Source organism: Trifolium pratense, linkage group LG3 (assembly GCF_020283565.1).
Source record: "Trifolium pratense cultivar HEN17-A07 linkage group LG3, ARS_RC_1.1, whole genome shotgun sequence".
NCBI lineage: Eukaryota > Viridiplantae > Streptophyta > Magnoliopsida > Fabales > Fabaceae > Trifolium > Trifolium pratense.
In genome coordinates this window covers 45,238,436-45,261,184 of record NC_060061.1, presented here as the reverse complement: position 1 = coordinate 45,261,184, position 22,749 = coordinate 45,238,436, and the positions used below count along the sequence as shown (strand labels likewise).

Sequence of the window (22,749 nt, the reverse complement as noted above, 5' to 3'; positions counted from 1 at the left end):
ATGTTATTGCTAACGAGTGCTCCCAGGACACTTTTTAAGCATTTCATTTAAAGATATTACCCCCTCTGGTCTTACATATGAGAGAAAGTTTATTTTTTAGATTAATTAAGAATCTAATGTATTTGATTCATAATATGGTTTAAATATATTAGATTCTTAATGAAATTAAAAAGTAAATTTTCTCATATTTATAGGACATGAGGAAGTATATTTATTAAAAAAGTAAAATAATCCAATTACCAATATGTTGACTTCATACATTTTCATTAAAAATTCATCAAAATTTATTATTTAAGATACTTAAAGAGTACCCCGAAAACACTCGTTAGCATTTTCCTTTAAACAATGTCCCAAACTTCCTCTAAATTTACAAAATGACTTAACATGTATCCATCAATTCATTGTATTGTATTTAACGACATTATATATTTTTATATTAAATTATTTAAAAATAAATTTAAATTTTGAATTTTTTGTCTATTGTGTACCAATATATTCAATAAAACCTCAAATTATCTAAAAAATTACTAAAAGAAGAAAGAAAGAGTAAGACGGATGTTGTTTAATATTCCTAAAAAAAAAGTAAAAAGTATATAGATTTTATTTTTTTGATAATGAAAAAGTATATAGATTTAATTCTCAATTTTTTTTAGTTTTCACCACCAATATTCGACTCACTAGACCGCCTAATATGATTCGGGAGTCAGTTCTGACATAAAATGATTCCAATTCCTTTCTGATCGCAGTTGCGAAGATCGAACAGTGATATTTCCAACCAAATCCAACATCAATCACCACTAGACCAACTGTAAATGATTGATGATTTAATTCTCAATATTTATTTTGATAAAAACTTTGATTCTCCGATAAGTTTCCAGAACAATGATTCAATTATATTTATTAATGTGCTTAAAAAAAATATATTTATTAATGTTACTTACAATAAAAATAGTAAAATACTATTAAATCATTTTGAAAATTGAACATGACTTAAATAAAGTAGTTACATAAAAAATTAAATTTTTGATCAGAAAAAAATTATTGATCAGAATATATTTATTTCCCGCTAAATTCTGAATTATTAGTCCCATTTTTCTAAGAAGGAGTAACTTAAAATTAATTAAGATTTGTTTTTTAACTTGAAATTAATTAATCTAAAACATTTATTGAACTCCAAAAATGTAAATAGCATAGACTCTATATCCATGGCTTCTTTTTCCACTTGGCTTAAATTCTCACCTCAAGACTCTGTCATCACACAGTCATACTGAAAGAGAAGAGAGAGAATCGATGAACAAAAAGTTTCAGATCCTGTTCTTCCTCTTCCTCTTCAACTTCTTCTCTCTCTTTCTCTATTTCTTTCATCATCACTCTTTTCTCAACCCTTCTTCATCTTCAAAATTTGACCACAAAACTTTGACAAAAAACCCACCTTTTCAACGACCCTTTGAAAAGTTACAACAAACCCATATCTCAAAATCATGGCCAATTCTACCCTCTTACTTACCATGGTCACAAACTTCAAATGACATTCCTTTAAGGTCATGTGAGGGCTATTTTGGAAATGGGTTCACGCGCCGGGTTGATGTGGTTTCCGGTGGCGGTGGAGTTGGTGGAGGTGGTGGGTGGTTTAGGTGTTGGTATAGTGAGACTTTGAGGAGTTCGGTATGTGAAGGTGGAAGGGTGAAGATGGTGGTTGAGAAGATTGGTATGGCGAAGGGTGGTGAGAATTTGGTTGATGTTATTGGGAGAAGTGAAGATGAGGAGTTGCCTTTGTTTGAAAAGGGTGCTTTTGAGGTTGATGGTGGTGAAGGGTTTGTAGATGGAGGGAATAAGATGATTGTTGATGATGAGTTTTTGGATAAGTATGTTCCTAGAGGTGAGATTATGAGACATACTATGCGTGATTTGATTAGTAAGATGAGGATTGTTGGAAGGAAAGAATTTGATTGTGATCAGGTGAGGATTAGGAAGATTGAATCATAAATTTATTTCTTTATTGGTTAGTTATTGATGTGATTAATGAAATTGTTGTCGTTTTTTTTTTGTTGAGTAAATTTACCCGGTGGGGAATTCTGAGTTCGAACTCGGGCTTCTGCATATATAATGCGATGTCCTGACAACTGAGCTATGCTTAGGGAGATTGTGAAATGGTTGTCTAGTTTATAGTAATTTGGATTTCGCTTGTTATGAAGTCAAAGGTGTATATTACTTGTGGTGTTTATTGGTTAGTTAGTGTTTAGATTTGGTTGAAATTGCTGTGCAGTTAATCATAGTGTTTAGATCAAACTAAGGAAAATCTAACTAACCAAATAACACCATTGAATAAACCAGTTTAACAATAATCAATGGTGTTTAGATTTGGTTGAAATTACTTAGATCTTCGTAGATCAATGGTGTTATTCATAAAATTCAAGATCTAGAAAAAAATTGGGATCTCAAATCTCAATCCCTAACAACAAGATTAACTCCTTTCCAAAATTCAGAAACCATAAAAAATTATTACACTAACATGTGCAGAGTCTTTTTCCTTCCATTTTTTCCTCACATCGATTCCCATCCTCCTCATACCCTAAACCTCCATCAACTCACATCCCCTCAGAAACAGAAACAGCAAACCATCACTCTTATTTTGAAGAAGACGGTGAAGAACGAGAGGAATGGGTTTGCAGAGGGAAGAATGAGAGACTACAAAGTTTCAATGGGTCAAGAAATTTGTCTTTGAGTATATTATATAACATGTTTAGGGGATTTTGACATGAGATTCCTTTGATTCTTTCTTCCCTAGATATAATTTACTGTAATATTGTTATATATTTTTTTTTGCTTTTTATATGCTTTTGACACTGTCAAAAAAAATGCTTTTGACATGTGGTTTTTTATTTGCAGTGGATTGAGGAACCAACGCTTCTGGTGACACGCTTTGAATATGCTAATCTTTTTCACACTGTTACAGACTGGTACAGTGCATATGTTTCTTCTAGAGTTACTGGCTTGCCTAATCGACCTCATTTGATCTTTGTAGATGGACACTGTATGGTATGCATGATTAGTTTTGAAAAATCTGCTTCATTTAGTTTCAACTTTTCTATGATGTTCGTTTGCTTACTTTCTCATTATGAAAACTGGAAAGCATGCGGCATCTTTATGTTGTTTGGTTTGGATGTATATTTCCTAAGCAAATGATTTTTTGCCATTAGTGGTTGACTTAGCAACCAAATATATAGGAGTCAAAAGTAAGGTTGAGATACCGAAATAGTAGTCAAATATATAACAATGGGGTATATTCACTTTGAATGCAACACTTAGGTGTTATTGAGTGCTAAACTATTACGTTGTTATCTCATTAGTGATAAAAATCCCGCCTTTACAGGTAGGAACTAGAAAGAAAACCCATTTCGTCAAATTTATCGTGCATGATTTATTTTTGTTGAAACAAAGATGAAGGGTCACCACTATATCAATGTGGGATTTAGATCTTCTAAAGTGAATAAACCAAGAGCTGTTATTTTAATAACCCCATGATTTGTTATGGTGTACCTAACCTTTGATTTGTTAAGAAGTGGTTAAGATTACTCACTTTACACTCTAAAGTGAAGTGTTCATCGATGTGTATAAGTTAAAGTTTTGAAATTTACTATGGCATTGTCATTTGTCAACAAACATTAAACCTGCAAATCTGCCAAAGTTTGCCAAACCTGCAAATTTGTCAACAAACATTTTCTCCTGTTTATGCAAAAATGGGGTTTTCTCTTTTGAAATCCACATTCTTCGTTATTTGCATAGATTGATTTTCAGTGACGCTCTTCAGAAGGAGCAGTGACGAGATCAAATGTCTGACCAGAAAGGAACAGAATGAGAAAGGGATTTATGGATGGTGAATGAGAGTGATAGAGTTATGGTTTAAATTTGATGTTTATGGACCATCATAAGAATGTGTGGAATCATATAATCTAATGGTGAAAAAGAGTGGTCCAACATGGACCAATCTTTTCATGCATTGCCTTTAAGACAAGTTCTGAAATTGTTTCTGCCCAAAATATTTGTGATAGGTAACCCCTTAGTTTGTTAGTTAGGTTAGGTTTTGGTGTTTATAGATATGAGGAAGGAAGCTATCTTACCATTTAAAATAGAGCCAGGACCTTTGGCTATGGAGGTGAAGACCCTCAAAGTTGTGCTACATCTTTGTAATTAGGGTTTATCCTTATTTCTTAACAAATAAAGATCCCAGTTTCTACCAAAATTGTAGAACCTGTCAAACATGAGTTATTCTTTAGCACGGTTCTCATTAAGGTGGACCCCACCATTTTTAGTAAAATTCCACATCCTTTTCCCTTTTTTTGTTGACAAAACGCACTATTTTATTTAAAATTGTGTGGTCCACCTTTGGACCCTTTTTTAGGTCCTTATTAATAAATAAGAAGAGTAATAACTTCCTGTTATCCATACTGAACTTGTAACATTCATCTTTGTGATTCATGAGTAGCTGGTTGTTGTTTTGGTTAAATTTGTAAATTAACAATCATCTTGCTTAAGTATTGCTGTTTTCTTTGTTCAACAAACATTATATAAACAATTAAACATAAATGTACTACCATTTTCTTAGTTTTATTTGCCTTGGCAGAATACTTAGTTAATTTATCAGTTTCTTCCAATAACTTTCAGGCTCCACTTGAAGAGACATGGAAAGCGTTATTCTCAAGTGTCAGATATGCTAAAAACTTCACTGGAACAGTTTGTTTTCGTCATGCTATTCTCTCACCATTGGGATACGAGACTGCACTGTTTAAAGGGCTAACAGAAGATATATTCTGTGAGGGAACTTCTGCACAGGAATTGTGGCAAAAACCCGATAACCAAAAAACCGCGCGTCTTTCCGAGTTTGGAGAAATGATTAGAGCATCATTTGGATTACCTTTAAACTTAAACCATCCCGGGAAACCTGTCTCCGGAGGACATAATGTCCTCTTTGTTCGTCGAGAAGATTATTTAGCTCATCCACGTCATGGTGGTAAAGTTGAATCGAGACTAACTAACGAGGCAGAAGTGTTTGAATCCTTGAACAGTTGGGCATCTAATTATAAAGGGTGTAAAATCAACCTTGTCAACGGATTATTCGCACACATGTCTATGAAGGAGCAGGTACGAGCCATCCAAGATGCGTCGGTGATCATTGGTGCTCATGGTGCTGGTCTTACTCACATAGTATCTGCATTGCCTAAAACTGTGATTCTAGAGATTATTAGCAGCCAGTTCAGACGTCCACATTTTGCGTACATAGCACGGTGGAAAGGGTTGGAGTATCATGCAATTAACCTTGACGGATCATATGCCAATACAGAAACTGTGATCAATACACTGGTCAGCATAATGAAAAGCCTTCAATGTTAATTTTTTGGACTTGAAAACTGATGATAGCAGAGCTTGAGTATTTGAATGACTGGAAAATCGGCGATCTTTAACCTTTTTTTATAACTACAGTACTGAGATTGGTTTGGTTAATGAAGTGGTGGAATTGCTGATATTTGGTGGAGAGGAAATAGCGCTTGATTTAACTTAACAATTATATCATGTCCATGTTCAACTGAAGAAGGTTGCAGAATTCAGTGTAATGGAAAAAGAGTTGAAATTGTCTTGTAATTTTGTAGCATATTGATGAGGGAACTGAGTTGTTGTTGATAGTACCTGGTGCAGTATGTGGCATGTTGCAGCTACATTTGTTACCTTAATTTGATCTTTGACCCTGTGTTGTATACAGATGAGGGGTCACAATAGTTTGTTTTGTAAATTTATACTCCAATACATGTAGGACTATGTTGTACAATAGGTGATTTCTTACCTCTATTCTTTTGTTGGAACCATTTTGATACAGATACTATGTTATTGAGAATTGAGGTAACACCATACAAATTGCATTGGGGTGTACATCAATCAAAATTTTAGGTGACTAGTTTTTTGGAAGATTTTGTTAGACTTAATTGTAATTTTAGTCTGTCTAGGGCTTGAATTTTTTGACTGGACGAACTTGACCCGGCCTATGTTGACCCCTAATATGAACATGACTCAGGATTTTGTTCTAGAAGTTTGGACAAAGCTGATGGTAGAAGAGGTAGCTGCTGATGCAGGGAAGGAGTAAATGCTTTTTACACACACTGCTTCTACATGTAGTTGATTAGAGGATGAATAATTTCTTCCAAAATGCACAATTTGCAGATGTTAATCAATTAATATATTTTTTCTTGATCATGAAATAATTCCATCCAATTTATTCATAAAATTAATATAGCTCTACTTGGTAAAAAAATAGCGGATAACAGATAAGCTATTTTTAACTTATAACGAATAAACTTAGTTGATTGAATTTGTAGTGTTTGGTAAAATTAGCGGTTAAACTAGCTTATAAAAAAATATGTTTAATTAATATTTAATTTTTTTCAAATAAAATGATATGGATAAAATTTGAAGAAAAAATAATAAACTATATGCTACTTAAAATAAATAGCATTTGAAAAATAAGTTAAAAACTAATAAAATAAGCTATAAACTCTTTTTTAAAAATCATTACCAAATCTTTTAATTTATAAGCTATAAACTACTCCCTCCGTCCCGATTTATAAGAGAAAAAAAAAAAAACACACTTATTAAGAAATGCATTTAATATTCTAAAATCTATCAAAAACATAATTTTGTTTCCAAAAGTACCCCTATTAACTTATTCCATAAAAAAGCAAAATCATTTAATATCCTACTCCTAATTTCTAAGTACCCCTAATAATTAATTGTTTTGGAAAATATAACAAGGGGTATTTTTGGAACTATAAAATTAAATTGGTCAAATTTGAGTATTTTCCCTTATAATTTGGGACAAAAAAAATGGTCTTTTTTCCCTTATAAATCGGGACGGAGGGAGTATATTATTGCCCTTCCAAAAGGCTGCCAAATAGACCCTAAGCTATAAGCTCTTTTGACGTCAAAATGAATCCAATAAGCGGATGAGAAGCGTTTCAGCTTTAAAATCCATTCGTGCAATAAAAGTGCTTATATCATCATAGGCCGCAAAAACACGTTTCTCCATTTCAGAGGGGGTATACTGTACGAGTCTATACCATAAATCAGTTTTCAATTCTTCCTATATTCTCAATTAATCTCAATAAGGTATCTTTCGATTGATAAACCCTAGCATATTACTCCCTCCGGTCCTTATTATAAGAAACACTTTGACAAAATCACACATACCAAGGAAGGTAAATTTTCTCATTAATGATTCTAACATTTTATGTTATATTCCAAAACTAACCTTTGACTAACATGAGAAATAGGTCTCTCTAATTAATGCACTAGCATTATAATGAATTATTTGATTGTATTTAATAAGGGTACAAATGGAATTGTGTCAAAGTGTTTCTTATAAAAAGGACCAAATAAAAATTCCAAAGTGTTTCTTATAAAAAGGACCGGAGGGAGTATCTTATAATTCATATCAAAGTCAAATTATTCATTCCATTATTCACTGCGCCCTCATTCGTTTTCAAGCACACCCCACATGTTTGATAAAATGCCTGTTAGATAATTAAGACTTCAGAGCATGTTCTATTTTTTCATTTTATTTGTAATTGCAAAATTTATCATCTTATTTATTTTTTTAATTCATTATTAGACATTTGTATAAATAAAAAATCTATCTTTTGATCGGTGTTGTCAAATTGTGTCGCTAACAACACGGTTGTTATTGTTCTGTGATACACTATTTGGTACAAACCGTTGCAAATGCAATTTCCACACTGGTTCAGAGTTTATGAGTATCAACATTGAATTGACACAAACACACACAATGAACAATGTCAATATAATCTTGTTGAAATTGATGACGATTGTCTTTTAATTTTTTGTGACAGGTGATTGTGGTAATGGTGGTGTGTTTTCCTTCAACGCCCAAGAAACTGGCAATGAGCATTGCGTGTTCCCTCTCTGGTGCTGTTATTTTAGCTGTTGGGGGGTATCTCTCTTATGTCAATGTTGAACCCCAACGAGCCCGAACAATGGCTCGCGATAAGTTCGTTTTAGATACGTTGAGAAAGAAGTATGGTTACATCCCTCCATCAGAGGCCCGAAGAATGGCTCGCGATGATTCCCCTAAAGAACATAAGTGAATGAGACTTTGGGCTTAAAAATTACATATAGTGGTGCTGCTGCTGATTGCTGAAAGATTTAGGTTTTTCATTCTTGCTCCTTTGTATTCCTTTCACTTATTGATTCCATAAGTTAATGAAAAATAAATTGTTATTGGTGATGTTCACAACCATAATTAAAGTGTTTATAGTTGTACCTTCATCTGAGTTCTTACATTGTGTATAATTTTTCTCATGCAATGTTTGTTAGGATTGGTCTGTTTCAAAGATTCTTCTTTCGTAATGAAATAGTTGTATTGGTATTGGAGGCATCAAATCGGTACTGTTTGATCGAATTATACTAATGAAATATCTCACCAATTGATTAACTCCTCATTTTCATTGGTGTTGCACTCAATTAAGGCCTTCTAAATGTTTCTTTTTGTACTTGAATGAAACAAACTTATGTTCTTCTCAATGGAACTGGAAACATACTTTCAGGTTGAGTATATTGGAATGCATAGCTTTATCTAGAGATGTGTTTGACAGTATCTAACACCCAAACCCATTATTTAATAAAATTCTACTATGATAAATCTTTTCCAAATACGCGGTGGAAAATCAATGGTTGTGTACACGATCATTGAATTGAATGGATAGCTATTCTATACTATATCTATATCTATACTATATACAAAGAGAATATAGAGTTTTGGTATGGACTTTTCATAATACCAACAATACGCTTAGGGCCCGTTTGGTGCACGGGATAAGAGACAAGATAAGATAACTGTATCATATCTTGTTTCAGTCCAGTGTTTGGTGACACAACAGGATATGAAAAATTAATCCTGTAACTTATCCTATCCTGTCTCTTTAGTTAAAATTCTTATCCTGAATTTGAGCTGGGTTACCAGCAGGATAGGATAAATTTTTTTTACTGATTTATTCTATAAAATATATTTTAAAATAAAAAAATGAAAATTAATAAAATATAAATAATAAAATAATTGTATGGTAAATTATTAATAAAATAATTAATTTTTAAATATACATGTGATTTTCTCACAAGGGTAATTTTGTAATTTACATAATCTAAAAAACTCAAAATTATACTAAAATTACAAATATTTTAAAGTAAACTAATTATTAAAAAATTGTAAAAAATTAAATATAATTATTTTTCAATGGTATTTTTATTATTTAGTATGAGATATATCATATTTATTTAGCTCATCTAACATGTATATATCATTGGGTTATTTATTTGATCATGATTCATATAAAAAATCTAACATGTATATATCATTGGGTTATTTATTTGATCATGATTCATATAAAAAATTAAACTTTATTATTTTCTCATGTTTTTTATTTAAAATATATAAAGTTATTTGATTACTTATTTATATTTTTTATTTAAAAAATTCAAAGTATTACAAAATAATTTTTAAAATATAACAATTGATTTACAAGGATAATTTTGTCATTTAAATATTTTATATATCTTATCATATTATTATGAGCAAGTATGTATTAAGAACTTGATATAATAGTTATCATATTTGTTATCCTATGTGCACCAAACACAAGATATGATAACTGAGGATAACTGTTATTCTGCTGATATCCTATCTATCCTTATCCTGTTTTATATCCTATCCTATCACTATCAGATCCTGCGCACCAAACGGACCCTTAATTTTTTTAGTAGCAAAAATCGTTTATTTTGAGCCGCAAAAATCTTTTGTTAACAAACTCATCATAACATAAGACATGCCTTTTTTATTTTTTATTTTTTTGACATAAATTTATATAATAGACACAGTCATAGACAGGCGTGAAACGCACCCTGTTTGATCACTAGTATACTGTATAAAATAATATCAATTAAAAACATAAAAAGTTATTATCTAATTGAAAAGTTATTATAAAAAAAAACATAGTTAAATGTGTAAGCATAATAAAAATGTCATATTTACCTAAAACTTTAAAAAAAATTAAGCTTATAATTTATTAATTTGATTTAATTTCTTTTATAAAAAATAAACTTTAGTTTAATTGATATTTAGTATTGATGTAAAAATTATTTAGTGTCAAGCCGGGCTAACCCATAAATATAGTCTGGCCCACCGGACCGGATAGACCGACTCTACATGTGGATGGAACAATCTAGTGCACATAATTATATGAAACTGACAATATTTGCTTAAAGGCAGAAAAAAGGCTGCCTGACTTTGGCACCATAAAGTCAGTGAATCCCAATCCAATGGATATTACATTCTTATCACTATGCCTTCCCTAAGTTCCCTTATCTCTTTATTTGACGCATGATCCACCCATATCTTCCTTCTTCATCTCACACATACAGATTCCTATCCATATACTCCTATCGCTTTGCCTTCCCGTTTCTCTTTATCTGACACATTTCCAACCATATCTTCTTCATACGCAGCAAAACAAAAAAATCTCAAAATGGCAGAAATAGCAGTGTCATTTGCTATTGACAAACTGCTTCCATTGTTAACAGAAGAATTCAATTTGCTCAAAGGTGTTCACAAGGAATTTGCAGACATTAAAGATGAACTCGAAAGCATCCAAGCCTTCCTTAAGGATGCTGATAGAAGAGCTGCTGCACCTAATGGAGACAACAATGGTGAAGGAGTCAAAACATGGGTCAAACAGATTAGGGAAGCAGCTTTTCAGATAGAAGACATCATTGATAACTATATGATGTATGCGGAACAACGCCACAATTTTTCTCACTTGTTCAAAACTTTGAAACAACGCCATAAAATAGCGTCTGGGATTCGAGACATTAAGTCATTGGTGCGTGGGATCAAGGAAAGAAGTGAAAGATATGGTTTCCAACGTTCTTTGGATCAAGGATCAAGCCATTCTAGAGGAAGCCAGAATGTCAAACTGCACCCCCTTCGAGAGGCTGCTCTTTACATTGACGAAGCTGACGTTGTAGGCTTTGAAGCTCCAGGAAAAACATTGACTGATTGGATGGTAAATGAAAGAGAAGAGCACACTGTCATCTCTGTGGTAGGAATGGGAGGGCAAGGTAAAACCACTCTAGTCAAGAAAGTTTTTGACAACAAGGATGTCATTGCACACTTTGATTGTCGTGTATGGATCACAGTGTCACAAACATATGATGTTAAAGAGGTGTTAAGGGACATGTTGCTAAAAATTTACAAACAAAAAGACGAGAATCCACCTCAGAATATTAATCAGATGGATCAAAGGTCATTGACTGAAGAACTGAGAAACTGCTTGAAGACAAAGAGGTACGTTGTGGTGTTTGATGATGTTTGGAGTGTAAATTTTTGGGATCATATTAAATTTGCTTTAATTGATAATAAAAGTGGAAGTAAGATATTTATAACAACAAGGAACGAGGAAGTTTTGGTGTCTTGTAAAATATCTTCTTTCACTAAAGTGCTTCATTTGCAACCTTTAACTCAAGAACAGTCTTTGACATTGTTTAATAAGAGGGCATTCAAATTTGACTATGCTGGATGTTGTCCAGAAGAGCTCGTTGGTATAGCTAATGAAATTGTTCAAAAATGTAAGGGCTTACCGCTAGCAATTGTTGCCATTGGTGGTCTTTTGTCTACAAAAGAGAAGCATGTTTTTGAGTGGCAGAGATTTAGTGAAAATTTAAGTGCAGAACTAAAGAAAGATACCCATTTAATGGGTATAAAAGAAGTTTTAGCCTTAAGTTACGATGATTTGCCTTACTATCTCAAGTCATGTTTGTTGTATTTTGGAATGTATCCAGAAGATTATCAAGTTAATTCAAATAGAGTGATTCGACAATGGATAGGTGAAGGGTTTGTGAAAGAGGAAAGTGGGAAGACTTTGGAAGAAGTTGCAGAAGGATATTTAACAGAGTTGATCCATAGAAGCTTGGTGCAAGTATCTTCAATAAGAACTGATGGAAAAGCTAAAGGTTGCCGTGTTCATGATCTAGTACGTGAAATGATCCTTGAAAAAAATGAGGATTTAAATTTTTTCAAGCATATTAGTGAAGATGGACATTCATCCTTTAGCGGAAGAATTCACCGTTTGTCAATAACAACCATTTCCGATGATTTCGTTGAGCATATTGGAAGCTCACATGTTCGATCACTGCTTGTTATCCCAGATAAAGAATCAAAAACAAATTTTGAGTTTAAAATCCCTAAAACTTTCAAGTTGTTGAGGGTTCTTGATTGTAACTCCGATTCATTGATGAGCTTTCCTGAGAATTTCGGAAATTTTATCCACTTGAAGTATTTAAGCTTCGGGTTTGATGAGATATTGAAAATCTTAAAATCTATTGGCATGCTTCGTAACCTGGAGACCTTGAAAATACGGAGTTTAACACAACTTATTGAGTTGCCCAAAGAGATTAGTAAACTTAGAAAGCTAAGACATCTTATCAGCAAGAAACTGTCTTTGATTCAATTAGAGGAAGGTATTGGAGAGATGGCATCCCTACAAACGCTACATAGTGTTGATTTAAATACTGATGGAGCAGCAAAGATAATTAAAGGGTTAGGAAAGCTGAATCAGATGAGGGATTTGAGGTTGGTTAATGTTCGTAGAGAAGATGGAATCATTCTATCTTCGTCAATCAATGAAATGCAACACTTGGAAAGGCTATATGTTAAAGCAATTAGAAGTGAAGATGATTATGAAGTCATTGATTTGGATTTGATTTCATTGCCAACTAAGCTTCGAAAACTAAAACTACATGGGATTCTACAGAAGTTGCCTGAATGGATTCCAAAGCTTCAAAATCTTGTTGAGTTGTTTTTGGGCCACTCTCGTTTAACTGAAGATTCATTGAAATCACTAAATTGTTTGCAACACTTGTTGTCCCTCACTTTTCAGATGCATTCTTATGAAGGTTTGTTTTTGCATTTTGAAGATGGATGGTTTCAAAAACTAAAGACACTGAATGTTATATATTGCATAAAATTGAGATTAGTTATTATTGACAAAGGAGCACTGCCTTCTCTGAAAATGCTGAACTTAGGCATTCTCTGGAATCTGGAGAATATACCCATTGGCATCCAACACTTGGAGAAGCTTGAAGTTCTCCGTATTTTTTTTGTATCAGATGAATTTGTGAAGAACATTTCTACTGAGGATTGGAATTCGATGCAGCATGTACCCCTTGTAGACATTTCTGACCGTAATAGAATTTCTATTCCAATCCCAAGGAGTTAAAAATCATGCTTTTCCATACTCAAGGAGAAAAAAGGTGTGCTTTTTCTTCCTAAAACTTAATATTTACCTTTATTTATTTATTTATTTATATAAGCATTAGAGTAGTTAAAATTCGGACATAAAAAATACAAGCTTTATTTTCACTGTAGTATGCTTTATCATTTTCACTCAGCACCGCCGAGATATTTTGGTGTAATCTTTTCATTTGAAAGATTCTAATTAATTCATTTTGATGTGATTTGTTAGGTGTTGGGTTCAATTCAAGTGCAATGGCAACTCAGATTTTCCACAGGGACTTCTACTGAAACACTGGAACTTATGTTTTTCCTCAATAAAAAGTTATATTTTAATTTGTTTTTCTTTATATTTGATGTTTGAGTTATTTGTAATTGTAGTATATCATGTATGTATGAAACATATTATGAGAGCTTCCCTTTCAAGAATTGTGAGACCATCTGTTGATGTCATTTCCATTTTGGTGTAATAAAAATGAAGTTTTATGTAATTTTCAATCTGTTTTTCTAGCTTATTGTTCAAACATTGATAATTACATTTTGGTGTAACAAAAATGAAGTCTTATGTAATTAGGAATATACCTAGAGCATAGTCAAATGGTTCGCAATTCACTTCGGTACATGGTACGCATTCGGGTACGCGGTATGTGACCCTCAAAGTATTCGGTACGTTAGGGTATACATAGTCAGTACGCTATTTGGGTTCGTGGTACGTTATATTTGGTAAGCTGTGAATAAAAAATATTATTTAGTTAAAAACAACAAAATACATTAAAGATGATATTTCAACGGTCATCATGTTCACTCCCACATATGGAGTTTTGCAAACACAAAGAGGCATATTCACTATAAATATAATCAGTGTATGAGTAGATTTCAATAAACAAGCATGGTGATTGACCTTATCTCACTTTATTAAAGTGATGAGCGATTCCCTATCTGGGTGCAGTAGTTAAATATTTTATTTATTGAGCTATTATTATGCTCAAATATAGAGATTGTTATTCCTTCTCTGCTTCGCTCTGGTTCGCTGTTTTCTGTGAATTTCCCTATGAATTATGGTGAACCAATTCGCAAATGAATTGCGCGCGAACCAATTCGCGGTTCGCTAGGTATTGAGTGAATTTTGTGACTATGACCTAGAGCATTTTCAGTCCATAGTAATTTTGAAAAGATAGCCAATTGTTTGTGTACCATGATTTGGATGATTATAGTTAAGATGCTTATATAATAGTCTATCTATCTATCTAATCTGGATGAATAATAGGCTAAGAGAAGTATTAAGAAAACAATTTATCGAAGAGTAACGGCCGTGTTATTAAATTGCAGTTGCAAATGCTGTTGTGAGCGTTGCGTTTCGGCCATTGCATTGGTGAGATATGAATTGCAGTGTAAAATAATTTTACAGTCACACCAAACATAAAAAATAATTCTATAATTATTGAAACTTTTATACAACTTGATTGATATTTTGATATAGATTTTTATTCATAATTTCATATCTATAAGAGGTCTATTGCAACTTAGTTGCCGTTCCGTTGTGGCCGTTGTCTATGATTTTACTTCACATTGCCGTCGTCTATGATCCTATTTCTTTGTTGGGAACGTTTCTGTTTTGTTCGACTGATTGCAGAGTAGCTACGTCTATGTAAGCTAAATTGTTAGCTATGTTCTGTTTTAGTGCATTTGATTAGGGCTGTCACATAATGGTTTTTGATTTCTCTAAAACTCTAAAGCAACAATGATTGAGGCCGCATCGGCTGTATGGGACTGTCATTCTCTGCTGACTGCTGTTTATAATTAAGATCAAAGGAGAATTTGTGAATCATATATAGATCACTGGACAAATTATATCTAATTTCAACCACTGTTTTTTTTATTGTGTACGACAGAGACAGACCATGTGAAAAGTAAAAAAACTACCATTTTAAACCGCCATAAACACCATGGTGCCACCATCCTTCATAAATTAGCCATGGCGGATTGGCGGTTGTAAAAATATCTGCTACCGCAATCCGCCATGACCAATATTTGACAAGACTAGTTTGGACTTGGGGCAACATATTCCTTGCTTAATCAAGCCAGTGCAACCCTTAGAATTATAGAACTCAAACATGTGACTCCAAGTGCTTGTGCATTCCTTCAGTGCTTCATATATCTCTGATCTGAGTAAGAAGCAAAAAGGAAATAATAGCTCAAAACTTTGCTTGTAACTGACCCTACAACATAGTTCTCTAGAAAAACACTTTGTGTGGAGAGTTCCATCAAACGAATTCCTTTACATGATTTCGTCTAATGACTATATACAAATCATTTCTGTAGTTCTCGGTTTTTTTTCTTTTCATTATTACAGGTTAAAGAAGAGATCAAACAATGTTATGAACTCATAAATAGATTAGGAAGAGGAGTTGTGTATCTAGGTTCTTCTAGGATGGGCTCGAGCCATTCACATTATGTCCAAGCACAAGAATTGGCTAATGGGGCAAGTCAATTCTTACAATAGCTTTTTGCTTCTTTTCTTGGTTACTTGCCGGTGAGTATTATACAAATTCTCGTTCTTTTGTTAGCCAATAATGTTTTCTCACACAAACAATTGATACGGTGACAAAGTTCTTCTTTGGCAGATATGCTTAGATTTCTTCGCATATAACAAATCATTTGGACTGCATTACATGTTCAGGAGCTGGACCAGGACTAATGGACGCTGTTACTCGAGGCGTTCTGCTGGCAGGGAAACCAGTTGGCGGATTAAAGATATGAAAAGAAGCCAGGGAATGGACAGCATCAAACTTTCACCTATAACCATCAGAAAATTACCTTACCTGCAGGTAATCCACAACCCTTGCTTTATTTAATTAATTCATAGTACTCTCTTTTGATCCATGTTGCAACATGAGTTATTGCTACTAGTGTATGAAAAATCTGTCATTCTCACTCCAATAGGATCTAGAGATGTACACACATTTGGGTTGAACCGATCAACACAACCGCCTAACTCAAACTAACCTGTATTTTACTTGCACCCGATTAAATTAGAATGTGTAGTTCATGACAGCTTTAGAATTTCAAACTAGTCAACCTGTCCCGATTCAATTTTTTCCTCAAATTTAGTATGTTTTCTTGAGAGTATATGATTTTTACTTCATATTTTTGCTTGAAATTATGTATGGTTTTTGGAATGTTTAAGTAACAGAAGCATTTTGGCGTAGATACAATATTTTTAGAATAAAGAATAAAAATATATTTTTTCCTTTACGACCTGTAAACCCAGCCTGACTCAACCCGTCGTCACAAGCTCGTTTGGTCAAGTTTTTTTGTAAAAACTAGGGGTTGAGTATCCAGCTCAAACCAAAGGAAGTTTGGTCAAACCTATTCCAACTCAACTTATGCACACTCATAACAGGATCATATCTTTTTACATTTCTTAGAATGTTTTGGGCCACTTGAAACTGAAGTTTGTTTATTTCATATATTGAAAGAGGAATATACATTGTATATATACAAGTACATGAGTCACCAAATAGGTAATAAGTATCAAGTCATAAAACCATAATATCCTAGTCATAAATATAGAATATCTCAATAAGGCCTAACTCATCCTTACAAAACCGGCTTGTAAAATGAGGATTGCATTTGCTTTATAAACATATATTCAGGCTATCTCGCAAGCGATATGGGACTTCTTAACACATCCCCTCGCACCCAACGCTATTGGGCTTGGAGTGCGGATATAAACGGTGGGTGGCCCGATAACACAAACCTAATAACAGGTGGCCCAACATATTGTGGAGATGCTCTGATACTATCTTAAAATTGTGTGTTGGGCCTAGCTTTGATACCATCTTAGAATTTAGTTTTGACCTAACTCATCGTTACAAAACCGTCTTGTAAAGTGAGAATTGCCTCTACTTTATAAATACATATTCATGTCATCTTGCAAACGATGTGAGACTTCTTAACAACATTCAAATAGGAGAAAATAAAAATTAAATGTGACTGCTATTAACTGCCTAGAATGTTTATAGTTCAGGTTTTTCTATGCAAGGAAGTATGGACTGGTCGATGCTATAGTGAGGAACAATTCACTAGATAAAACTGCTGTTGTTGCCCTTCCTGGTGGGATTGGCACTCTAGATGAGGTAAATACAAATAAAATAGGGACTCTACAACATCATCAATCATCTATCAAGATAATTATTCATAAGTAAATACAAATAATTAAAATAAAACGATAATCACAAACTTATAATTAGTAATCTAATGCACACGAAATATCCCAATAATCACTAACATACATGTAAAATCATCTAAAATAACAGCTATTAATTCATAAGGTGATATATTTATCCATAGATATATGAAAATATAGTTTACAGAAAATAGAGATGTTTTAGATGTTACCTAAATAATGCTTTGGATTGTGTTGGTAAACAGAAATGCAAAAAAAAAAAAAAATAGTCATATAGACCCTTTTTTAGGATCATAAAGCTTTTTATATAGTAACTCCACAGTAGTAGATGGAAGCAGAAGCATTACAGATATTAAAAATGGAATAGAAGCCAATGACCAAATAATAGTTGTAAAATTTTTGAATCTGTCCTCTAGAAACAAAGACAGAGCTCCAATAAATGCTACCATTGTTGTCACCACAGCAACAAACAAGAAGTTCAAACCGATTACTAATCTTTGAGGTAATACAATCACAAATTCTTCTTCAGTGTAGTATCCATTCATGTTTGCTATAAACACCAGAAGAGAAGTCAGTGAGGAAAAGAAAGCTACTGCATTGGACCACATAAACACGCCGAATTTGTGATTTGGCAAGAATATTGGTGTTCCTTTGTCCTGGTTGTTACCTCCAGGTACAGTTATTGCAGCCGCAAAGGTGATTGTAGCAATAAGAGTTGCCACTACCATACAAGAGTTTGATCTATCCTTTATCCAATTCTTCGCTTCTTTAATTAATGGTTTATGTTCTTCCATGAACACTTGGGAAGCTGTTTTACCATCTTTGTTTTTAACTTCTTTATGGAGAGGGTCATCCAAATTCTCTATTTCCTGTTGATGATGTATGTAGCTATGTTAATAATATTTTGATACAATTTAATTATACAAAACTACATGTGGCGAATTTAAAATAAACAAACCTGAAACCACTGTAACTCTCTTATCATTTGCAATGCTTCACCTGAATTTGATTCTATTTTAGAAGTAAACCTTGCTGCTAGGTGTGATGCAGTGTTATTTGATTCATCTATTGCCAACACTAAAAGCTTGCAAATTATTGGCATCTTACAAAGAAGTCTAAAAACTTTTTCTTGCCTATTCTTGATGGCAATTTGAACCACGTTTCCTTCATTTGGAATGTTAGTCCAAACCAAATCAGGAATATAGAGAAAACAAATCCTTAAAATTTCAACTACACCAGATGATGTTGCACTGAAAATAATTTCCGGACTCACAAAAGATTGCCAAAATGGACCGTCATTCGAATTCATGGTTGAAGCTTGTGAGATGATTAATTCAGCCAATCTCACAGCATATACATGTCTCAAATTCGTATCTATAGTTAGCTTTAAGCCAGGATCTGCAAATGAAATTGTCTATTTTATAAGAAAAAGAAAAGTTAAGAGAAAGATACATCTAGAGAATCTTAAGTTACAAAGATAACATACGAAGAGTTTGAATTGCATTCCATATTTTATTTCCATATTCATCTTTCGGGGGGAAACCTGATAAAGTATAAGAAATGTTAAGTTACAATAATTCCAAAAGAGTATTACAATCAAGCATTTTGTACAAAAGAATTATGCTTAAAAAAAGGTACTTACTTTTGTAAAGCTTTCCTATCAATAAGGAGGTAATATTTTGTCCACTTTGAAAGTGAGATGGCAATTTTGACAGAACATTAAGTATAATGCTGCTACCATTTGAATCAGAAATAGTGGCCAAGTTAGGGTAGCGATGCAGAAGATACATGGTGATATCTGCGCATGGAAGATTTAAAAAGCTTAAAAACAAATGAGTAATAGTGTTTTATATTTTTGCCTAGTAAGGCAGCACAATAATTCTTAAGAAGATAAATGTTTGAAACTTTGGATACTTAGCCGTTTTAACATATATCAAGAAAAATTGGTAGTGTAATTAATGTGTACATTTTGTTTTAAGTATTACTTCATTATTCATTATGTAGATGCGTTTAATTCTGACTTTTCCTAAACTTAATTATCTCAGTTTTTTCATGAAGGGCCGAAAAGAATTTTAATTACCATGAAACCCGGCTCCTGTAAGCAAAGCAACAAGTTGACTAGCAGACGGACCAGAGAATGGACAACTAGGACTTTCATCTGTAGTACTCAAAACAAAATACCAAATCATTTCTTTACATCTTGTAGATGTAATACTGTAGATCAGTGGTGTAAATCCGTTAAAATCAGTAACTTGCGTAAGAGAAGGATTTTTAGCCACCAATGCCTTTGCAGTATTTACACTTTCGCCCATTGCAACATAGTGAAGGCAAGTACAACCCATCAAATCCAATTCTGCAAGCATATTTGCAGGCATATGTTGATGTTGCACCAACTTCTCGACAAGTTTCCACTGAGCTCCAACAGCTGCAACATGAAGTGCAGTCCTGCCATGTATTGTAACCTTAGCTGTCAATGCGGTTGGATCGTTATCAAGAAAAGCCTTTGTTGATTTCCAGTCGCCTTTTAGTATTGCCAATTGAAGGGGTTGGTAATAACTGTGATTAAATCGTCGAGCTTTTGGCAACAAACAATAGTGTGACATTATGATCAGTTGTTATTATGAAAGGAGGAAGATGTATATAACCACAATATTTTTAAAGTGTTTGTAAAATATAGAATCTTTTCTCTGAATCAATTATTCATATGAATGGCAAAGTTATAACTAGAAGAACAGCTTTTCAGCTAAGGAGATTAATTTCAAATTCTCTTAAAAGCTTAATACTTTCATCATAAAATTACTTACTATGATAATAAAATTTTGTTGCAGCCTTTTGCCTACCAACACATCCAAAACATTATTTAGTTTAGGGGTGTACGTGGGCCGGATTGGGTTGGGTTTGGTCAAAACCAAAACCCAAACCACATATGGTATTTCGGGTTGGGTTTAGTAAAATAACCACCCGTTATAACATTGGGCCGGGTTGGGTAAATCCACCAATTTCCGGGTTGGATTGGGTTGGGTTGTGGGTTACCCAAATTATTTTTCTATTTTTTTTATATTAAATATCTAAATGTCGAAACATCATATTTTTTCATAAAAAATAACTCAATCAATGTATTTTCTTGAAAAATAGGGTAACTTTTTTTCACTATAAAAAATAATCACCCATTTTTGTGTCTAAATCTACTAATTTATGGGTTTGATAGCGTGTTATCTAAATGATTTTTTTAATATCAAATGACTAAACCATCAATCACTATATTTGTTTATGAAAATTATTCAATTTTTTTAAATTTTAAAAAAATAATGCCAAAAATTATCATATTTGTTCATAAAAATTATTCAATCTTTTTTATTTTCGTAAAAAATAGTATAATTAAAAAAATTCTAGAAATATAGCACTAGTGAGTTAGTGGGTTTTTTTTGGGTTGGGTCCGATTTTACCCGAAACCCGACTTTTTTAATGGGTTTTTCATTTTTGAAATTCATATTCACCCACTTGCCCGACCCAACCCACTTTTTTGGATTGGATTGAGTGGGTTTGACCGGGTCGGCTGGATTTACCCAACCCATGTACACCCCTAATTTAGTTTCTACTAATCCATTGGGTTTATGAAGAAAATTACAGTAATTAAGAAATAAAGATCATACCGAACTCAGTGATAGCAGTATTGACATCGTCAGAAGGCATCAGAAGACTTGATACTGCAGATGCCATTTCTATTGCAAAACCTTATTTTTGTTTTGGAATCTGAAAACTGATTTCGAAGGGATAATTAAAATGTGCAGAAGATAAGGAAAACATGCACAATCACACTCATTTGGCTCTTTCTTATATAAGAGTTGAAATGGGGGTAGTAATTTGTCAAGTTAGTCTTTAAAATCACTTTTCAGATGAGTGTGATTGTGAATTGTCCATGTTATCCAAGGCTCTTCCTTATATGAAGGTTGCACAGATAGTAAATAAATTATTAAAGGGCTAATAGGTCTTTATCTCTACAATATGAGCGAGTTTTGGTTTACTCACCGTAAAAATAAATATTGCAATTTCCGTTTATAATATGAAAATTCTCTCATTTTAACCCTTCATTGGACACTTGTATTTGGAATATTCATTTTTGCTGATATGGCAGCCTATATGTGTCTTTTTAATTTTATTATAATTTTTATTTATTAAAAAAATCAATTTCCACATAATTAATTAAATAAAATAAAACAAATATTTTTTAAAGATCCATCTTCTGCTTTAATTTAATTCAAAAAGAATTTTTCCCGTGTACACACGGTATTCTTAAACATTGACCAACACATATTAAGATATACCAAAATAGAAATTCAACATTTAATTATACAAAAAATTTAATGCTTCAAAAGTCAAAATGCATAAATTAACATTTAATAATTTTTATTTTTGCTTCCTTAACATGAGGCACATGTTAACATTCTCTTTCATTTATTAAGTTGATATAATTAATACCAGGGTCTTTCTTTATTATAAAGAATATAATCTCAAGTTGCTCATAAAGATTAAAAATGTACTCCCTCCGTCCCATATTATAAGCAAAAAAAATCACTTTTTCAGGTCCCAAATTATAAGCAAAAAAAACTAATTTTTATCATTTTTAAGATAAACTTTTACTTAATTTACTCTCTCTCTTCTTTTCCCCATAATCAATAACCAATAAAAACTGTTTTTACATCTTCCCATGAAACTTATTTCAACAAATACACAAAAAGTCAACCTTAAAATTATCATATTTTACTTTTCTTAATAAGTGTGAAATTTTTTTTTTTCTTATATTATGGGATGAAGTAGTATTTTAGCAGGTCCTTTGGGTTGCAGTCTTTACGCGTGTATTAGTGGGGGACAAAAGCTTTTTGGAAATTGCCTGGTATTGCTGTCATTAGATTTTCAACTAGACATTTTAGCCAGAATGCACGGAGACAATCATTCAATTATATTATAGAGTTTAATTCTTATGCACCGTCGATGTAAAAGATTTTTTACACATACATTCAATGATACGTTGCCACATTATTTAATAAATGTGATAAATCATGTGTTTTTAATTATCATACATGATGTGTCGGTATATTATTGGATGCATGTGCAAAATAACTTTATACTGACGGTGCATATAAATTAAATTCTATATTATATAGTAATGTTTATATTGTTATATACATGTGTTATTAATTATATGATCTCAAAA

At 32.6% G+C, this 22,749-nt stretch overlaps 5 protein-coding genes across 7 annotated transcripts; 3 read left to right on the top strand and 2 right to left on the bottom strand.

Annotated features, from left to right (window-relative positions):
* The first annotated feature begins 1,204 nt into the window (after nucleotides 1–1,204).
* LOC123918923 (beta-1,2-xylosyltransferase-like) lies at nucleotides 1,205–5,961 on the top strand. Its single transcript, XM_045971098.1, has 3 exons — nucleotides 1,205–1,959; nucleotides 2,890–3,039; nucleotides 4,666–5,961. The coding sequence occupies exons 1-3, from the start codon at nucleotides 1,291–1,293 to the stop codon at nucleotides 5,389–5,391; spliced, it is 1,545 nt and encodes a 514-aa protein (XP_045827054.1). The 5' UTR covers nucleotides 1,205–1,290; the 3' UTR covers nucleotides 5,392–5,961.
* Nucleotides 5,962–10,307: 4,346 nt separating this feature from the next.
* Nucleotides 10,308–13,943, top strand: LOC123918921 (disease resistance protein RPM1-like). 3 transcript variants are annotated; one of them, XM_045971095.1, is made up of 2 exons: nucleotides 10,308–13,365; nucleotides 13,578–13,943. In XM_045971095.1, exon 1 carries the CDS (start codon nucleotides 10,584–10,586, stop codon nucleotides 13,329–13,331), a length of 2,748 nt encoding a protein of 915 aa, XP_045827051.1. In that variant the 5' UTR covers nucleotides 10,308–10,583; the 3' UTR covers nucleotides 13,332–13,365; nucleotides 13,578–13,943. The 3 variants fall into 3 exon arrangements, with proteins under 3 accessions (XP_045827051.1, XP_045827052.1, XP_045827053.1); XM_045971096.1 differs by having other exon boundaries at nucleotides 10,308–13,306; nucleotides 13,545–13,780; XM_045971097.1 differs by having other exon boundaries at nucleotides 10,308–13,311; nucleotides 13,550–13,780.
* Nucleotides 13,944–15,086: 1,143 nt separating this feature from the next.
* Nucleotides 15,087–17,728, top strand: LOC123915220. The gene is made up of 5 exons (XM_045966360.1): nucleotides 15,087–15,107; nucleotides 15,699–15,827; nucleotides 15,970–16,173; nucleotides 17,371–17,484; nucleotides 17,699–17,728. The coding sequence occupies exons 1-5, from the start codon at nucleotides 15,087–15,089 to the stop codon at nucleotides 17,726–17,728; spliced, it is 498 nt and encodes a 165-aa protein (XP_045822316.1).
* A 75-nt stretch (nucleotides 17,729–17,803) lies between these two features.
* LOC123915219 lies at nucleotides 17,804–18,815 on the bottom strand. The gene is made up of 2 exons (XM_045966359.1): nucleotides 18,493–18,815; nucleotides 17,804–18,403 (listed from the first exon to the last, which is right to left on the bottom strand). Exons 1-2 carry the CDS (start codon nucleotides 18,634–18,636, stop codon nucleotides 17,804–17,806), a joined length of 744 nt encoding a protein of 247 aa, XP_045822315.1. The 5' UTR covers nucleotides 18,637–18,815.
* Nucleotides 18,816–19,003: 188 nt separating this feature from the next.
* LOC123915218 lies at nucleotides 19,004–21,453 on the bottom strand. Its single transcript, XM_045966358.1, has 4 exons — nucleotides 21,188–21,453; nucleotides 19,615–20,109; nucleotides 19,177–19,332; nucleotides 19,004–19,077 (listed from the first exon to the last, which is right to left on the bottom strand). Exons 1-4 carry the CDS (start codon nucleotides 21,252–21,254, stop codon nucleotides 19,004–19,006), a joined length of 792 nt encoding a protein of 263 aa, XP_045822314.1. The 5' UTR covers nucleotides 21,255–21,453.
* Between the last annotated feature and the right edge of the window lie 1,296 nt (nucleotides 21,454–22,749).